General features: G+C 50.8%; 1 protein-coding gene across 2 annotated transcripts in view; it reads right to left on the bottom strand.

Moving 5' to 3' along the window:
• Window positions 1–223: 223 nt before the first annotated feature.
• CRB1 (crumbs cell polarity complex component 1) overlaps window positions 224–16,096 on the bottom strand; it is a 214,925-nt gene continuing 199,052 nt past the window's right edge. For both annotated transcript variants that reach the window (XM_077902339.1, XM_077902340.1), the window contains one exon: window positions 224–990. In XM_077902339.1, the coding sequence (XP_077758465.1) occupies window positions 775–990 (216 nt within the window). In that variant the 3' untranslated portion in view covers window positions 224–774. The remainder of the gene's footprint in view (window positions 991–16,096) is intronic.

The following is a 16,096-nucleotide window of genomic DNA, read 5'->3' as shown; positions in this document are numbered from 1 at the left end:
CTTTTAGGTTTGAGAATTTGAGTTTTCCTTTTATCTTGTTTTATGTCTAGGGAAATAGGTTGACTGTAAGCTACCCCTTGTAGAAAACAACGTCTTTTAATGTAATGCTTGAGATGATGTCGTTAAAAGATCTAACTTCTAAGAAGGTTCCTCAAATGCAACTAGAGGCTACCTTGATCACATGTAATATCACAAAATACAAAAAATACTCATAAAAGGAGAATGACCACATTTCCATTTTTATTAGTTGACATTGGGTCACTTTTTAAACATAGATCATTCCCAGGGCTTTCTTGAGTCCATGATTAAAAGGCAAAAGTGTGCATCTCATCATAGGTGTACAACTGAAACCTTTCACCACATGATAAGAAGAGTGAGAATTGCATTTTGTAGTTTTTGCATTAAAAAAAAAAAAAAAAAAAAACACTGTCAGCTAATGGGCAAACGAAGAAAGGTGTCCCCAGGTTGCAAAGGGCAAAAAGTCTGATAGGCACTGGAGGCTTTCCCAGAAGACACTGTCCTCTGGGAGGTATTTTTGCTAATTATGAGGCTGAAATTACTGGCGCGAAAACATTGTTCTGGGGTTGGCTAATGTAATGAAACGACGATGTCGGGTTGAACCACGCAAGTCCTTAAGGCAGCCGAAGGAATCTTGCCCAGGGTTTCTGTGAAATCCCAGTTGTAAATTGTTACGTCCAGATACGTTGGAAAGACAGTCGGGTGCAGTCCTCAGCTTCGCAGTGTGCGGATCTCTTTCCCAAGGAGACAACGCTCCTAAATCAGCCTCTCCAGGGCGGGGGGTGGCCTCATGCTCCACATTTCCACTCGAGAGCCCTCCTTTTCCTGACGGCTGGGGCTGTAGGTTCCCTGAGTTGCCCTTTTGTTGGAGGCAACCACAGAAGCAACCACGGCCAGAAAGAGGATCAACAACAAGACTGTCGTCACCGAGCCAATGGTGGTGAAAACGTCCGAGATCAAGTCATCTGCCAACTGGAAGGATTGAAACAACCGTGAGGGGAGTTAGGGAGCAAAGGTAAACGTTCAGGACGTTGGAGCTACCCTGGGATGCACACCAAGCGCAAGGCCGGCGCCACTCAGTACCGACAAAGCCCAAGGTACGGAAGGGAAGTCAGCCTTTCAGACCACGGTTGTACCAGGCAAGGGCCAGAGTCGGAAAGTGTGGCACGAACTATCCGCGATTCCCTCTGCGGCCTCATCTCCGTGATGGGGCTCACTCACGCGCCAAGGCCTAAGGACCCCCGCCGTCTATCTCTGAGAGTTCTCCGTCTACACCAACACATTATTCACCGTATCTTCCCTCCCTTGCTGGAAGCTCTGGTTTTGAATTGAAGGAATAGTTATTTTACGGGCTTTTTGTTTTTTGTTTTTTGTTTTTGTTGGAAAAGAAGCAAATTAAATTAGCTGGGTCTCCTGGGAAAGATCCCGAGACAGTGGAGGAGCTGCACGTGCTAGTCCCGCGGGCCCTTTCCACAGTCTTGGCTTTGATTTGGATTCGATGTGACAACTGAATTGTTGTAAAAAAAACAAAAACAAAAACAAAAAAACCTCAAAAAACCCATAGGCGTTTGATGTCGAACCAAACATCTAGAGACAGAAAACTGCACGTGGAGCCCCGTTGGGAGGAGCTGGATCCTGGGCTCTCAGGGCTGTTCCTCGTACACAAAGGTTTCTTTAATGTTCGTTCACCTGGGTTTGCTGAGCACTTTCTAGCTCTGAGTGACAGGAGACTGCGATTTAGGTGCAGGGCGGTGTGGAAGGTAGGAAGCAGCCACTATATGAATTTTTTGACCGATTTTCAAAGAAATAGTTTGGTCTCAGTAAAAGTGGGATTAAACGAGGTCCCCTTTTCATTTAGCTTTCTCTGTGACCCCATCACCCAACCAAGCTACTGATACATGGAATCTTGGTTTAGTTGAGCATCCTAAGGAGTTTTATATATCTTCACTCTCCTTAGTCTTTTTTGGTTCAAAGGCTTACACCGTCACACAATTAATTTAATATCGTATCTCTTCATAGTGCTGTGCTCCCTACCAGTTCTGCTCATTCACTCAACGCTATTGACCATCTATCGTGAGCACTTTATCGAGCTAGGAAATGAAAATACCAAGATAATCCAAGGTGTTGTAAGTGGTGAACCACTGAATTCTACTCTTGACCCAAATTGCACTGTATGTCAGCTAACTAGAATTTAAATAACACCTAAGAAAAAGAAAAGGAAAAAAAAAGCAAAAAAAACCCCAAAATTCCTACACAAAGTTAGGTATTTTAGCTCAGATTCTGTGATAAGAGGAGGGAACCCCCCCCACACACATACACATATGCACAAATGATCAGAATATTTTATAAACACAGATTATGATAGTGTCACAAACAAACCTATTGGGGTGCAGGTGGAGTCGTATTGGAATGTGATTGTTCTTTGAAGGGTGAGAGAACATTCAAATATTTCAAGCAGGAACTTCTACTTGGATGGAACAATTTGAAATAAAAAGGACGAGGGAACATTAAAGTCCTTAGCGTTTGGGGCAACGGTAAGAAATCCAATGTGACCAAAAATATGGTCCAAGAATACGTGTGTTTGAAATGGGAAAGGATTTTAAAAGTTGGTAAGAGATAGAACCATAAAGTAGATTCATCTTATAAGAAATTTAAGTACCACACTGATAATCGGATTTTGTCCCATAGTCAGTGGCGGGGGTGGGGTGGGGGTGGGCACCGTAGGAGTTTAAGCAGTAGCCTCATGTGATCTGATCTGTATTTTATTAGTTTGGCTCTGGTTACAGGGTGACGGAAGATGACAGTGAAAGTGGGGAAGAAACGAGGAGAAAATAGGAGTTGATTTTCTTAGTCACGACAAGCAATGTATTTACCAATGGAAGGGGGATTGAAGGGAAAGAAGGGTTGAGGGGGATTTCTCAGGCAGAGTTGCTCCCTCTCAGACCGAGTGAGGCTGGGCAACAGCAGAGGAGAGACAAGGTGACTGATGCTTCCACATGAGATGACCGCGTAGACGGGGCTATCCTGGACGGGGACGCGGTACGTAGGAGGAGAGAACAGGTTTGTGCAGGAAGACGCTGAGCTCAGTTTGGGAAAAACTCGTTTCAGAAAACATTCAGGCATGTTGTGTGAGTAGATAGAAACCATCCGGCTCCCGTCTCCACTTTTCACGTGGCTCTGAAAGACCCTGGCTTGTGACCACTTTACGTCCCTCAGTTAGAGGAGCTTAGGAGTCAAGTACACAGAGAATTCAGAATCACAGAAGTCTGCAGTTTGGGGGGCAAAATAGTTTACCCCCGCCACAGGGCGAGTCCTCCTCCCGCCAGTCTGTGTGGCCCTTCCGAGAGTCATTACATCCTTTATCTGCAAAGACAGCTGCGGCCTGGGAAAAATGAGTGGAGCCATAGGCTTGGCCTTGAGAGGTCAAAGCCTGACAGGGCCAGCTGGAATCCCACCAGCAAGACCCCCTGCTACTGTCGGGGCGGCGGAGGCCTGTCCCCTTGTTCCTGGCTGCTGGCTTCTCTTCGTCCGCCCCGTAAACTGTCATCCTCAGGAGGACACGACTGCTCCCCACCCCCGCCAGGTTGGGGGTGTGCGCCTCCAGAGAGGACACAGGCTGCCTGGTTTGCTTCTCTTGCCCGGTTTCTGGGCCCTTCTCGCTCAGCCCGCGGCCGAGGCCACTAAGGAGGCCGCCACCTCGCAGGAGACCGAGGAGGCCCCAGAGTCCTTGTGACAGCTCAGTCGGGCCAAACCTGAGGCCGACGGCCGCCTGCCCCCCGCCCGCGAGGTCTCGGTGGTGCCAGGGGAAGCCCGCCGTCGAGGCCCGAGGTTCAGGCCCCTCGCGGCCACCTCGCGGCCCGCGGCCCACGGCCTGGCCTCCAGCGTCCAGAGGCCGCGTCCTGGCCCCGTCACTCGTCGGCATCACCTATAAAATCGGGGGGTTTGCACAATCCTGTGCGAGTCGAAGGTGGGAGGCGCCAGGAGAGGAAGGCCAAATGCACAGAGCCCGGCCCGCGGGCCGTCGTCGCCGTGTGGGGTCCGAGGGGCCGTGGCTCGTCCTCCTGGTTCCACCGACGTCCGAAAGCTCACCCTGCACCCCTCAGTACCTGGGGGGACGGCCAAGGGAGCCAGCCCCGAGCCCCACGCTGCAGATCCCGAGCCGCGATGAAGGCCTTGAAGAAGCAGGCGGCCGACCTCGGGCCGGAGCGGGGCAGCGGGCGCTGCAATAGGCTGCGCCGGGCGGTGGGTTTGGAAATCGCCTCCCGAGGGCCTGTGGCTTGAGGCCCCGTGGCTGGAAGGTCCTTTTTGCTCTGCTCTTCCTCAGCTGTGCTTAAAATACACAGCACCGCTGCGACCTTCGGGCCGCTGCACCTGCCCGGGGGGCCGAGGCCTCGCGCTGCACCCCCTAGTAACCTCCTTCCCCGGAGATACCCCCCAATTCATTGCACGCTTCGTGTAGGGTTATTTTTTGAATGACGTCCTTACAAGCCCTATTCAGTTATTATGCTTGCATCTTCTTAAAATGTGTATCTTCCCCGCGCTTAGTCGAAACTGCAATTGCTTTGAATTTCGTATTTGCAGAATAAGATACATGGGTGTTCCTTTTTATTTATTTATTTTTTTCCCCAAGAGGATTCATTCTGAAACACCGACGGGCGGTAGCCTCCGTGTGGCCCAAGGCCAGGGTACACTCTGGAATTCGGAGGTGGAACTGTCAAGCCTTATATTTCAATTCTTCTCACTTGAGACTGTGCTGGAATATGCTGGAACCACAGGATTTTTTTTTCTTTTTGAATTTTTATTTTTAAAAATGTATTTATTAAAAAAAAGTATTTATTTATTTTAGGGCGGGACAGGCAGAAGGAGAGAAAGAGCATCTCAAGCAGACTCGGAGCTGAGTGCAGAGCCGGCCCAGGGCCGGGATCCCACAGACCCACAGAGCCCGACGTGGGCCTCGATCCGGGACCGGGTCACGCCCTGAGCCCAAGGCAGACGGCAGCCCCTGAGCCCCCCAGGCGCCCTGTTTTAAATTCTTGAAAGCGAGTCTGTTGCTTCCTCCGCGGGGGGCGGGAACGCGCACCTGCTAACACACGGTCGCGGGTGGAGCTGCGGTGGCCGCGAGCAGCAGACCCGTGGGCCGCGGGCCGCCAGCTGCTCAGCCGCCGAGCGCCGCCAGGTCGCACAGCTGCCCCGGGGCGCTTCTCGTCGCCACCCACAGTGCACCCCCACCCCCGCCCGTCTCCCTGGGCCTGCTCGGGCCGCAGAACACCTCCCAGCCTTGGAGCCCGCCGGGGAGGCGCCGTCCCCGGGCCGACTGGGGGCGCGAGGGCCGGTGCACGGGCGCCCCGGGGGTGCCCACGAGGAGCTGGGGCGGCGCACCCCGGGCCGACTGGGGGCGCGAGGGCCGGTGCACGGGCACCCGGGGGCGCCCACGAGGAGCTGGGGAGGCGCCCCCCCCCGGCCGTCGGGCTCGCCCCCGCCCCAACGGAGCAGCTCCCCCAACTCTGGAGGACACGGAATGGGGCGGCCTGTCCAGGAGAAGACCGGGGCCACGTCGGCCCTCAGCACCTGTCACGGGGTCTAGGGCGGGTGACAGCACCGAGGAGAGCGTGGGAACCGCCCGCACGTCGGCAGGAGCCCGCGAAAGGCAGGGAACCTCCTGGGGTTTCTCCGCTTGACCTCGCGTGTCCAAGGGAGGGCCCGCAGCTCCGGGAGAGCAGGACCCCCAGGGCCACCTGCCGGGGCCACCTGCCGGCGCCTGGCTCCGCCCCGCCTGGCTTTGGCGAAGTCGGCCGTGAACGCGGCGGCCCCGCTGCTGGGGACGCTCCCGGCTTACACCGCCTCCGCCTCCCGGGGCAGCCCGGGGCGTGACCCCGGGTCCCGGGATCGAGTCCCGCGTCGAGCTCCCCCACGGGGCCTGCTTCTCCCTCTGCCTGTGTCTCTGCCTCTCTCTCTCTCTCTCTCTGTCTCTCATGAATAAAATGTAAAATAAAATTTAAATAAAATCTAAATAAATCCAATAAAAAAATAAATTAAATAAATAAATAAATAATAAATAAATAAATAAATAAATAAATAAATACCCGCCTCCCGGGAAGCACCCAGAAAGCTTCCGGAGTCGGGTCTCCCACGGCAGGTGCAGAGTTGGAACCTGGAGCTGTTGGGGGGTCCCCGCTGGTCACCGGCCCAGTCCCGCTCCAGGAGGCGAGCTTTGGAAACTGGCTTGTGCCGGTTTGTGTTCCGTGGGCAGGTAAGGAAGAGCGGGACTTCGAGAGTTAGCGGTCAGGGGAAAAAGCACCAGAGAGAGGAGGAGGCTTTGCAAGGCTGGTTCGAACATGTAGCTCCCGACCCTGCAGCCAACGCAAACTGAGGACGTTGCTGGAGCTCTCATCCCACAAACTCACACATGCAAAAACAAAAACAAAAACGAGAGAGAGAGAGAATGAGAGAGAGAGAGAGGATATTCCATGGTTAAGACCCAGGAGAGCAGTTCTTGCGAATCACTGTTGCAACAAGCAGGTCTTCCATTTGGTGGATGTTAAAACCTCCCACGGAGACTTGCGTCCTTGAACTGCAGCTTATCAGGGAGTTGCTAGAAACAGCCATTTCCATAGTAATCTTGAATATAGGCCAGAACTCTGTTTTTGAAATTAAACTTGCTGCAGCGGCCAATTTTCGACCATAAATACACTGCCCACTTTACAGTTAGGAGGGGGGTAAAATCGAGCCCTGGGGAGCCAAAGGAGAGCACGCGGGAAGGGCCCTGGCACATCCGGGGGCGGGGGTGAGTCACCCCTGAATACAAGGCTTGGTAACGTGAGCAAAGGGTGGGCGTCATAGATCCCCGTCAGGGCTGCGGGCAGGGCACAGGGGACAGAGGAGGCACCAGGTGTCCAGGCCACAGGCTGAGTGGCTTGGGCCTCCACGCGGCTCTGCTTCTCTTGGGCATACTGGTGCCTCCCTAGGGCTCACTGGGCACAAACCAGCGGGGAGCCCCAGCCCCCCCACCCCCGGGATGGGGCGAGCCTGCACCCCGCCCCTGGCTGAAGCCTTTCTCACCGAGTCATCACCCCCTCCACCCGCACTGATCGGGGGTGTCCACACCACCAGCCCTGGAAACTCCACTGAGATGAGAGTCGAGTGAGCACAGCACGGGGAGGCACGGGCCTGGGAATCTTCCCCAGTGACTTCCAGATCCGGCCTGTGGAAGAGTCTGGAACTGCGGCGGGGAACTGGGGTGTGGGTACATGGGAGAAACACGAGCCCCTGGCAGTGGATCCAGCATCGGCTACGTGCCCGGTGCTCTAGCGCTGGGTGACACCTCCCCCCTGGCACCTGGCACCGCGGGGGCCCTCCCCTGGACCTTCGGGGAGAGGGCTCGGTGGTTCTGAGCCGGGAACCCCCCGGGACACTGATCACGAAGGGTCGCGGTCCCACGCTGTGGGGCTGATTCTGGGTCACCCACGGCGCGCAGATGCGCTGCGGGTAGAGATGCGTGGTGCGCGGGGCAGCGCGGTCCCAGCGTCCAGGGCCTTGGGCCCGGCATTCCTAACCTCAGGTCTCTAACCGCTGGCTCGCTGCAGGCCTTGGGCCCCGCATTCCTAACCTGAGGTCTCTAACCGCTGGCTCCAGGCCTTGGGCCCGGCATTCCTAACCTCAGGTCTCTAACCCCTGGCTCCAGGCCTTGGGCCCGGCATTCCTAACCTCAGGTCTCTAACCGCTGGCTTGCTGCAGGCCTTGGGCCCCGCATTCCTAACCTAGGTCTCTAACCGCTGGCTCCAGGCCTTGGGCCCGGCATTCCTAACCTCAGGTCTCTAACCCCTGGCTCCAGGCCTTGGGCCCGGCATTCCTAACCTCAGGTCTCTAACCGCTGGCTTGCTGCAGGCCTTGGGCCCCGCATTCCTAACCTAGGTCTCTAACCGCTGGCTCCAGGCCTTGGGCCCGGCATTCCTAACCTCAGGTCTCTAACCGCCGGCTCGCTCCAGGCCTTGGGCCCCGCATTCCTAACCTAGGTCTCTAACTGCTGGCTCCAGGCCTTGGGCCTGGCATTCCTAACCTCAGGTCTCTAACCGCTGGCTCACTCCAGGCCTTGGGCCCCACATTCCTAACCTCAGGTCTCTAAACGCTCGCTCCAGGCCTCTGACGGTCGGGAGCTCAGGTCTGGGGACACCGCCTTCGATTTTTCTCCCCTTCATGGGGGGAGTAAGGGATGGGATCGTTTTCAGGGAAAAACCTTGCCTCTCCCCATCTCGTTCGAGAACAGCACCCCGGCCGCCCACAGTCAAGACTGCATTCGGTTTTCTTTTTTCTTTTCTTTTCTTTCTTTTCTTTCTTTCTTTCTTTCTTTCTTTCTTTCTTTCTTTCTTTCTTTCTTTCTTTCTTTTTCTTCTTTCTCTTTTTCTTTTCTCTTTTCTCTTTCTTTTTTCTTTCTCTTTCTTTCTTTTTTCTCTCTTCTTTCTTTCTCTCTTTTTCTTTCTTTCTTTCTTTTCTCTTTCTTTTCTTTTTCTTTCTTTTTTCTCTTTTTTCTTTTTTTCTTTTCTTTTTTCTCTCTTCTTTCTTTTTTCTCTTTTTTCCTTTTCTTTCTTTCTCTTCTTTCTTTTTTCTCTTTTTTTCTCTTTATTTCTCTTTCTTCTTTCTTTTCTCTTTTCTTTCTTTTCTCTTTCTTTTTTCTCTCTCTTCTTTTCTTTTCTCGTGTGTGTGTGTGTGTGAGAGAATTTATTGTTCAAAGATAACAGCTGCCATTCACGCCAGCCCGGGCTGAGCTCACACAGTATTGTCACTCCTGGGGCGGCCCAGCCCGGGGGGGGGGGGTCTCAGGGAGGCCGCCCCTCACCCTCCCCTGCGAGCGGCTTCGTGTGTGCCCCGAACACAGACCTGCGCCACCTGCTGGGGCACGTCCACATCCCCTGCTGGGACGGAAGCTCCGTGGAGCCGTAGGTGCCTCTCTGCCTCGCTCCCTCTGTCTCCTGGCCCGGGGCTCCCCCGGTGCCTGCCCGATGGGGGGCAGCGTCTTGGGGTGCTGCCGCTGGCGCTGGGGGTGGGGAGGCAGGGAAGGAAAGACGGGCACCTGGCCACGGTGTGGCCACGAAGGCAGCTGGATGTTATTCCTTTATGCAAAATTCGCCACAAATGATCTTTCTTTTTTTTTTTAACCTTTTCCTGCTCCTCAGAGCCAGGATGAAATCAACCTTTGGGGCCCAAGCAGCAGCTGCTAGAGACCATTTTTAAAAAATACAAAATATATGAGATGCCCGGCTGGCTCAGCGGTTGAGTATCTGCCTTCGGCCCAGGGCGTGACCCCAGGGTCCTGGAATCGAGCTCCACATCGAGCTCCCTACATGGAGCCTGCTTCTCCCCTTGCCTATGTCTCTGCCTCTCTCTCTCTCTCTCATGAATAAATAAATAAAATCTTTAAAAAGAGAGAGAGAAAAAAAAAAGACCTGGGAAGCAAGCTGCACCTGGTGACCACGGCCTGTAGTGCGCAGGGGAATGTGCTCACATGGCTCATTGTGGGTTTGGCCAAATTCTGTCCCTCCCCTTAGGACTCTCAGGAATGAGCACCTATTTCCTCCAGAACATTTCAATAATACAAAGTGCAGTGTTTTGCACAAAGGGGCTGATCAATCGTTATTGACTCCACACTTGTAATGCTCCTTGCTCAAGTCAATGCACTATTAAATTGTTTTCAGTCGTAAAAAGAGTCCTGTATAATTGGCCCAGAAAGCTGATTGGGGGTGCTCTTCATTCACTCCTCTGTTCACGGGTCCATTCACTCAGCCAATAGATTTTCACTGAATGCCTGCAAAGCTTCAGGGAGCATGTTAGGCCCTAGGTAGATGGAGTTCAAAGGCACAGCCATTGTCTTTAAAAAAACTCAGGACTTAGTGGTAGGGCCTGGCGGTTGGGGCAGCCACCCCAACAACCACAGGCCCATGAGAGAGCTGTGATGTTACAGGTGAGGGCAAAGAAAAGAAAAGGGGCAAGAGGGCGACTTCCTGACGGCCCCCACATTTCTCAAAGGAGGGCCCTGGGAGGTGGAGGTGAAAAAAGGTGTTGAAGACAGAAGGAAGCACCATGATCCAGTGGCAGGGGAAGGAGAAGGGCAGGGGGGATGTTGGCACACTTGCTCTTGCCCAGGACGCCTGAGGGAGAACGAGGTGCTTATGTAGAGCCTCGAAGGGAGAAGGAGAATGAGGAGCAGCGGCTCCTCTGTCAGGAGAGCGTTTGCCCAGCCCGGGCATGGAAGCCACCTCGATTCCTTTCCAGGAAGCTCGGTCTCCTCTCCCCCCGGGGAGCAGGGGCCAGCGTCCCGGGCGCAGTTTCAGGTATGTTCTCTGCTGGTCATTCCCCAGCACACGTGGCCTGTACCTCTTATTCAAAATGTACCAGCTTCGAATGTCTACTTCTCTTTCTATTTCTATGCCAAGAGGCCTTTATCAACCAGGGGCTTATCGGGCAGAAAGGGGTTTCGATTCCTTTATACCCCATCTCTGCCATCGTGAGTTTGAGAAGGTGACTGATGAAGATGTCAGTTGATTTTATACAGAATTTCAATGGCAAGAAAATATTTAGCAAATGACTTAAAAGGCAGAGAGATTTGAGATTAAAAGATACTAAAAAGCAACCACCTGGCAACTAAATGCGATCGATTGTATCCTGGATGGAAAACAAAATCTATAAAGGAAGGACTTTATTGAGACAATTAGAGAAAGCTGAACACGGGATGACAATGAATTTCTTAAATGTGATACCAGTATTGTGGCTGTAGAAGGAGGTCTTTTTCTTTCGAGATACTTGGTGAAATCGTTAGCAATAAAATATTAGAATGCCTGCAACCTACTTTCTAAATAGGCAGCCAAAAAAAAAAAATGTGTATATTCACAGGTAGCAAATGTTAAAAAAAAATTACTGAATTTGGGTAAAGACTACATGTGTTCATTATGCTATTTTTTTTCCTGATTTTCTTTAGGTTTCAATTCCCCCCCACCCCTGCCCCTCCAAAAAAACAAAACAACTTGGAACAATAATATTTCTCAACTATTTTTTATAATGCAAATAATCTCTCCAAACCCCAAATTTGTAGATCTCGTTTCTTCCACTACCCCTTCCTCCGCCGTTCCAGAGCTTACTGAATTTCTCTCTTCTCTGTACATTTATCGCCCCGTAAATCTCGTTCCCACTGATGGTCTCATCTCCCCTCCTGGACAAGAAGACCCTCGTGGATGACATCATGTGTTAGCTTCCTCCTATATCTGGCCCGAGCCCTGCCTGCCAGCGCCCAGCACAGCGCCAGGCCCCCGGCGGGTGTGCACAGACCTCCCCGTGACCCACTTCTTGACCTAGAAGCTGCACTTGGGCTCTTTTCTCTACCAGATTTCTATCTTCAGTTTGGGCCAAAAGCTGCTATTAATTCTTTCTCACATTATGCAGGAAAAAGAGCGCCGGGGCCCTGACATCCTTACGGCTTATCACATATCCTTTTGGCCGGGGTAATCTAGTCTGTGTCATTGTATTTATTGCCCCCAAATCAAAACCAGTTGCCAAAGTAATGAAGGTCTATTGGTTTGTGTTGACTTAATCCATGTCAGAGGAGCTTTAGGAGCATATAAGGATAATTTGACCGGCAAAAGGAAAAGCCATAAAAATGATCAAAAAGCCAATAGATAGGCTGAGAACACCAAGCTTATTTCACTGAGGATTTATGGCCAACTTATCAGAAAATTATTTGGTCCAAGTCCACATTCAAGTCAGCCCCTCAGTAACTCAGCCTCTGAGAGAGTCCAGCCTCTGAGAAACCTCGCCTCCTATAATGAGATGCCCCCGGCCCCCCTGCCTTGCAGCCCACGGAGTGCAATTTTCAACAGTTGGGAGACGGCAGTAAATCCAGCTCTGGAATAACCAGTTCCACTTACACCCAGGCCTGCGCCGAGTTACCAGAGCACGAAGGGCCAAATGCACCTTCCCTCTGCACCCCACCCCACCCCCCCGCAGCACTGTTGACTAGGTAGACAGAACCGAAACACCCGACACCCCTGGGCAGCAGCATCAGCCCCAGCTGCACCCCAGCCCACGGGGGCGCCCGGCATCCAGGCCCCACCACGCGGTCCGCCGGGCCCGGGCCCGACGCTGGAGCTTCTGTTTTATTGACCAAACGAAAATCGGCTTCCCCTCGTGTGGGTGATAAAGTGTGGCGTCGAGTCACCCCCGTAAAATATATTACTCTCCCTTGGACAGCCTGTCATTGAAGTCCTTGTTTATATAATCTATTGTGCCATTTACTCTATTCTTATTTTAAAAAGCAAACCTAGGAATAAAAACCCTTTCTTCCAGTGTTTCATTGATGAATGTCTATACCCGGCGCCTTCTCTTAAATAATCTCAGAAGTGGCCATTTCGATTGTCATTGTCGGTTTACATCAAATTACTGGACTTTGAGTTTCCAAGTCGGCCTGGTGCGAGATGAAAGACACAGGGTATGCGTTACCGGGAGTCCTTTCCCTGCCCAGCCCTCTCTGTCCAAACCAGTTGGAGACTTGGTGTGTCTAACCAGAGACGGGTCCTGTGGAACTGAGACTGGTCAGATCCCAAAGTGAGCATTATCGAAATTTATGGGTTTGGAAGTAACTTGAAAACACCAAGGTATCTTACAACCTGCAAAGGTAGGAACCTTCACATCATGCAGATTTATATTAAAATGCTATTTAGTTTTAGAAATCAAGAATTCTTCCCGAAGTCAGGCTTTCAAATTCCAAATGAGCCATTTGGTAAAAGTCTATAGGTTATTAGGTTGGCAACATTAAAATACACACACACACACACACACACACACACACACACAGGAAAGCCTTAGGTTTGACTTTGTTAACAGTCCACCTAAATGCCCAAGAACACAGTTGGGGGAAAGTATATGTTTCCTTAGCACAGTAGAAGGTAAAGCCAGCTTTTTTTTGGCGGGGGGGGGGGGGAGTAGGGGGGTGGGGGGGAGTAGGGGGGTGGGGGGGCGGGGACAAAAAGTCTAACAGTATTTCCCTATTAGTTAAAAAATATAGTCAGACTAAAATTGCCCTATCTCTAGGTATAAATTCAGCACAGAATTTGACAGGTTACTATAAAAATTATATCAGACAACGTAGCCGAGATGGTTATTTTATACCTTTGGCTAAGTATATACATTAATTTTAATATTAAAAATGTCTGCTTTATCTTTTGAAATAATATTTTAGGAGATCCTTGCCGGGAAAAGGCAGGACGTGGACATGCCAAGTAGTCTGTTCCTTTCCTACAAAATGCTCCAAGGAGAAATCACTTGAAGACTCCTCTTACTAGTGATTTTTTTTTTTTAGCATATTAGTAAAATAGACCAAATTTTGCTTCCTACCCAGTTCATAGATCAATTTAAGAAGAAATGGGGATCCCTGGGTGGCGCAGTGGTTTAGCGCCTGCCTTTGGCCCAGGGCGCGATCCTGGAGACCCGGGATCGAATCCCACGTCAGGCTCCCGGTGCATGGAGCCTGCTTCTCCCTCTGCCTGTGTCTCTGCCTTTCTCTCTCTCTCTCTGTGACTATCATAAATAAATAAAAATTAAAAAAAAAAAAAAAAGCTTTAAGAAGAAATGACATAGGGATCCCTGGGTGGCGCAGCGGTTTAGCGCCTGCCTTTGGCCCAGGGCGTGATCCTGGAGACCCGGGATGGAATCCCACGTCGGGCTCCCGGTGCATGGAGCCTGCTTCTCCCTCTGCCTGTGTCTCTGCCTCTCTCTCTCTCTCTCTCTCTCTCTCTCACTGTGTGCCTATCATAAATAAAAAATAAAATTTTTTTAAAAAAAGAAGAAATGACATAACCCAGCTAACACGTTTGCCTATATCTTACTTCTACAATTTACTATCAATATTCTCAAAATGTAAGGGTTTGCTGTTTTTCTTTCAGGAGAATCTTGGTGGATTACTGCATTTTCCCAAAATCCTGTGTCATATTGACGCAGGAATGGTATACATGTTTTTTTTTCGGAATTCTGAAGTCATTGCCAGAAGAATATCCCTCCCATTAGATAATCTGAATCAAAAGGAGATTTTGTTTTCCTAACTCCCAAAGGGACTGGGGACTGAGAATTCAAACTATAAACGAAGCATCTTCAGGGTTGCGGTGCAGTACATCTCTTCTTTTTCCCATACCCCAGAATAGCACTCCTCTTCTCCGCTTAAAAACAAATATTTCCCTTGGGTCTGTAACTTTTCTATTCAATCACCATTTAGATCACTTCTCCTCAGGGACAGGACTGTGTTAAGAGCCTCAGGAGGAAAGCCGTGCTTAGTCACCAGGCCTGAAGAACCCTCCCCGATTCTGTTTACGAGGCCGGGTACTAATCCTCCCAACATGCTTCGTACTCATGTTCTCTCCAGGGTCATTCTGCTTGCACAGCACAGGTTAGACACGCAGCCTCAGTCCTTCCCGCCGAGCGGGGTGCCCGGGATGCACTGACACTCCGCAGGCGGCGCTGGGGGTAAGAGGAAGCCACCTGCTGCGCTTCAACCAGGCGAGGAGCAGCTACAAGTTTGGGAAGAGAAAAGGTGCCGCAACACGGCCCCCCAGCCAAGCGCCCCCGCAGGTGGGAGGCCCGAGGACAAGCAGAAGGCATCTTCCGCGGGCCGGAGACGTCGGCCCTGCATCCAGTGGTTCCAGAGCATCTTTTACTGACATTCGTTGGCTGGGGCTCTCTGCCTAGCCTCAGGCGTGGAGAATAAATACATAATTCTGCCTCGAAGGGGACAGTGGGGTCTTTGGTGCTTGTGCATTCCACCTGGGCAATCCAGCCTCTCCGTGCCCCATTCATTTTCTACAATGGGATCACCTGGAAACACTACCTTGAAGCTAGAAGGTGATACACGGGGAAAAAGAAAAAGAAATGAAAATCAGGAGATGTAATCTGTCCCCGGCATTTTATATGCCTCTCCTCTTAATCTTGGCAACGAGCTAATGGTGCAGACATGATTGCCCTTATTCAAAAGATGATTTAAGCAATTTGTCCAAAGTCACACAGCTTTTAAGCAGCAGACCTAGCATCCAAATCGTCAGAGCTCGTACAGAGATGCACAGACGCACTCTGGGTAGGGCGAGATACAGACAGGACCTCAACTCCACCCTCAATTTCAACTGTGTTACCTTCAGTTGACATATTTACACACAGAGAGTGGCATAATAATGCTTATTTTACCTTTCGGGTCTCTAACTATATACGATGCTTATCTAACCAGCCACGCTTCCCTGTTTGTCAAGGGCTGTTTAATTTTTCTCTGAGGACTGCATGTGAGGATCAGCTTCAGTAAAGGAGACTGATGGGTGGAAGGGCTTGATGAGCCCTGGGAAGGTGCCTGGCACACAGTAGGCGTCTGGGAGGTACGCTGTATCTATAAACGGTGCCTGCTTGGACCTTGAAAAAATCAGCAGGAGAACAAAGAACAGGACCCATAATTCACAACTTTCAGTCCTCTGCTTTTAACACCCCAGCATGTCTACCAAGAAAGTAAAATAACTAAACAATGCAGAAAATCTCCCAGGGTTGTTGCTGGTGTAAACCAGCCGTGTGCCACCCTCTGGTTCTTACACAATGTTATCAGGCGATGATTAAGAAGATAGAGGTTTCAGGGCTTCACAGTGTCAGGAAACAAGGTATCAAGCCAACAACTCCCTTCTGAGGTGCAGCACGTAGATTGCAGCCATGTATTGCTTCCAACTGTAAATATTAATGGTGAAGAAAAGAAAGAGATCTTCATTGGCTCTGGGCTGCCTGAGCTCAGCATATTACATGACACCCTGGCATTATTTGCTGAGATGTAGATAATTGTACTTCTTGTTAACAAGTTTACATGTATTTTTTTTTTTACTCCATCAGCAGGTTCTTGAATCAATGCCTAGATTACATTTGACTAACATCAGCACAATTTGACTTTGATAGAAAGTTTGAAATTTATGCATAATTAAAAGTTGTACATCCATTTGCTAATTTCCAAGTAAAAGGAGCTAGTCCTTTTGGGTGTCACAGCTGATTCTCTAAATACTCTAGTACCTCTGCCTGGAATGAA

The sequence above is a fragment of the Canis aureus genome, chromosome 6, assembly GCF_053574225.1.
Source record: "Canis aureus isolate CA01 chromosome 6, VMU_Caureus_v.1.0, whole genome shotgun sequence".
Taxonomy (NCBI): Eukaryota; Metazoa; Chordata; class Mammalia; order Carnivora; family Canidae; genus Canis; species Canis aureus.
The sequence above is the reverse complement of the archived record's forward strand: the minus strand, read 5'-3'. Positions and strand labels throughout refer to the sequence as shown.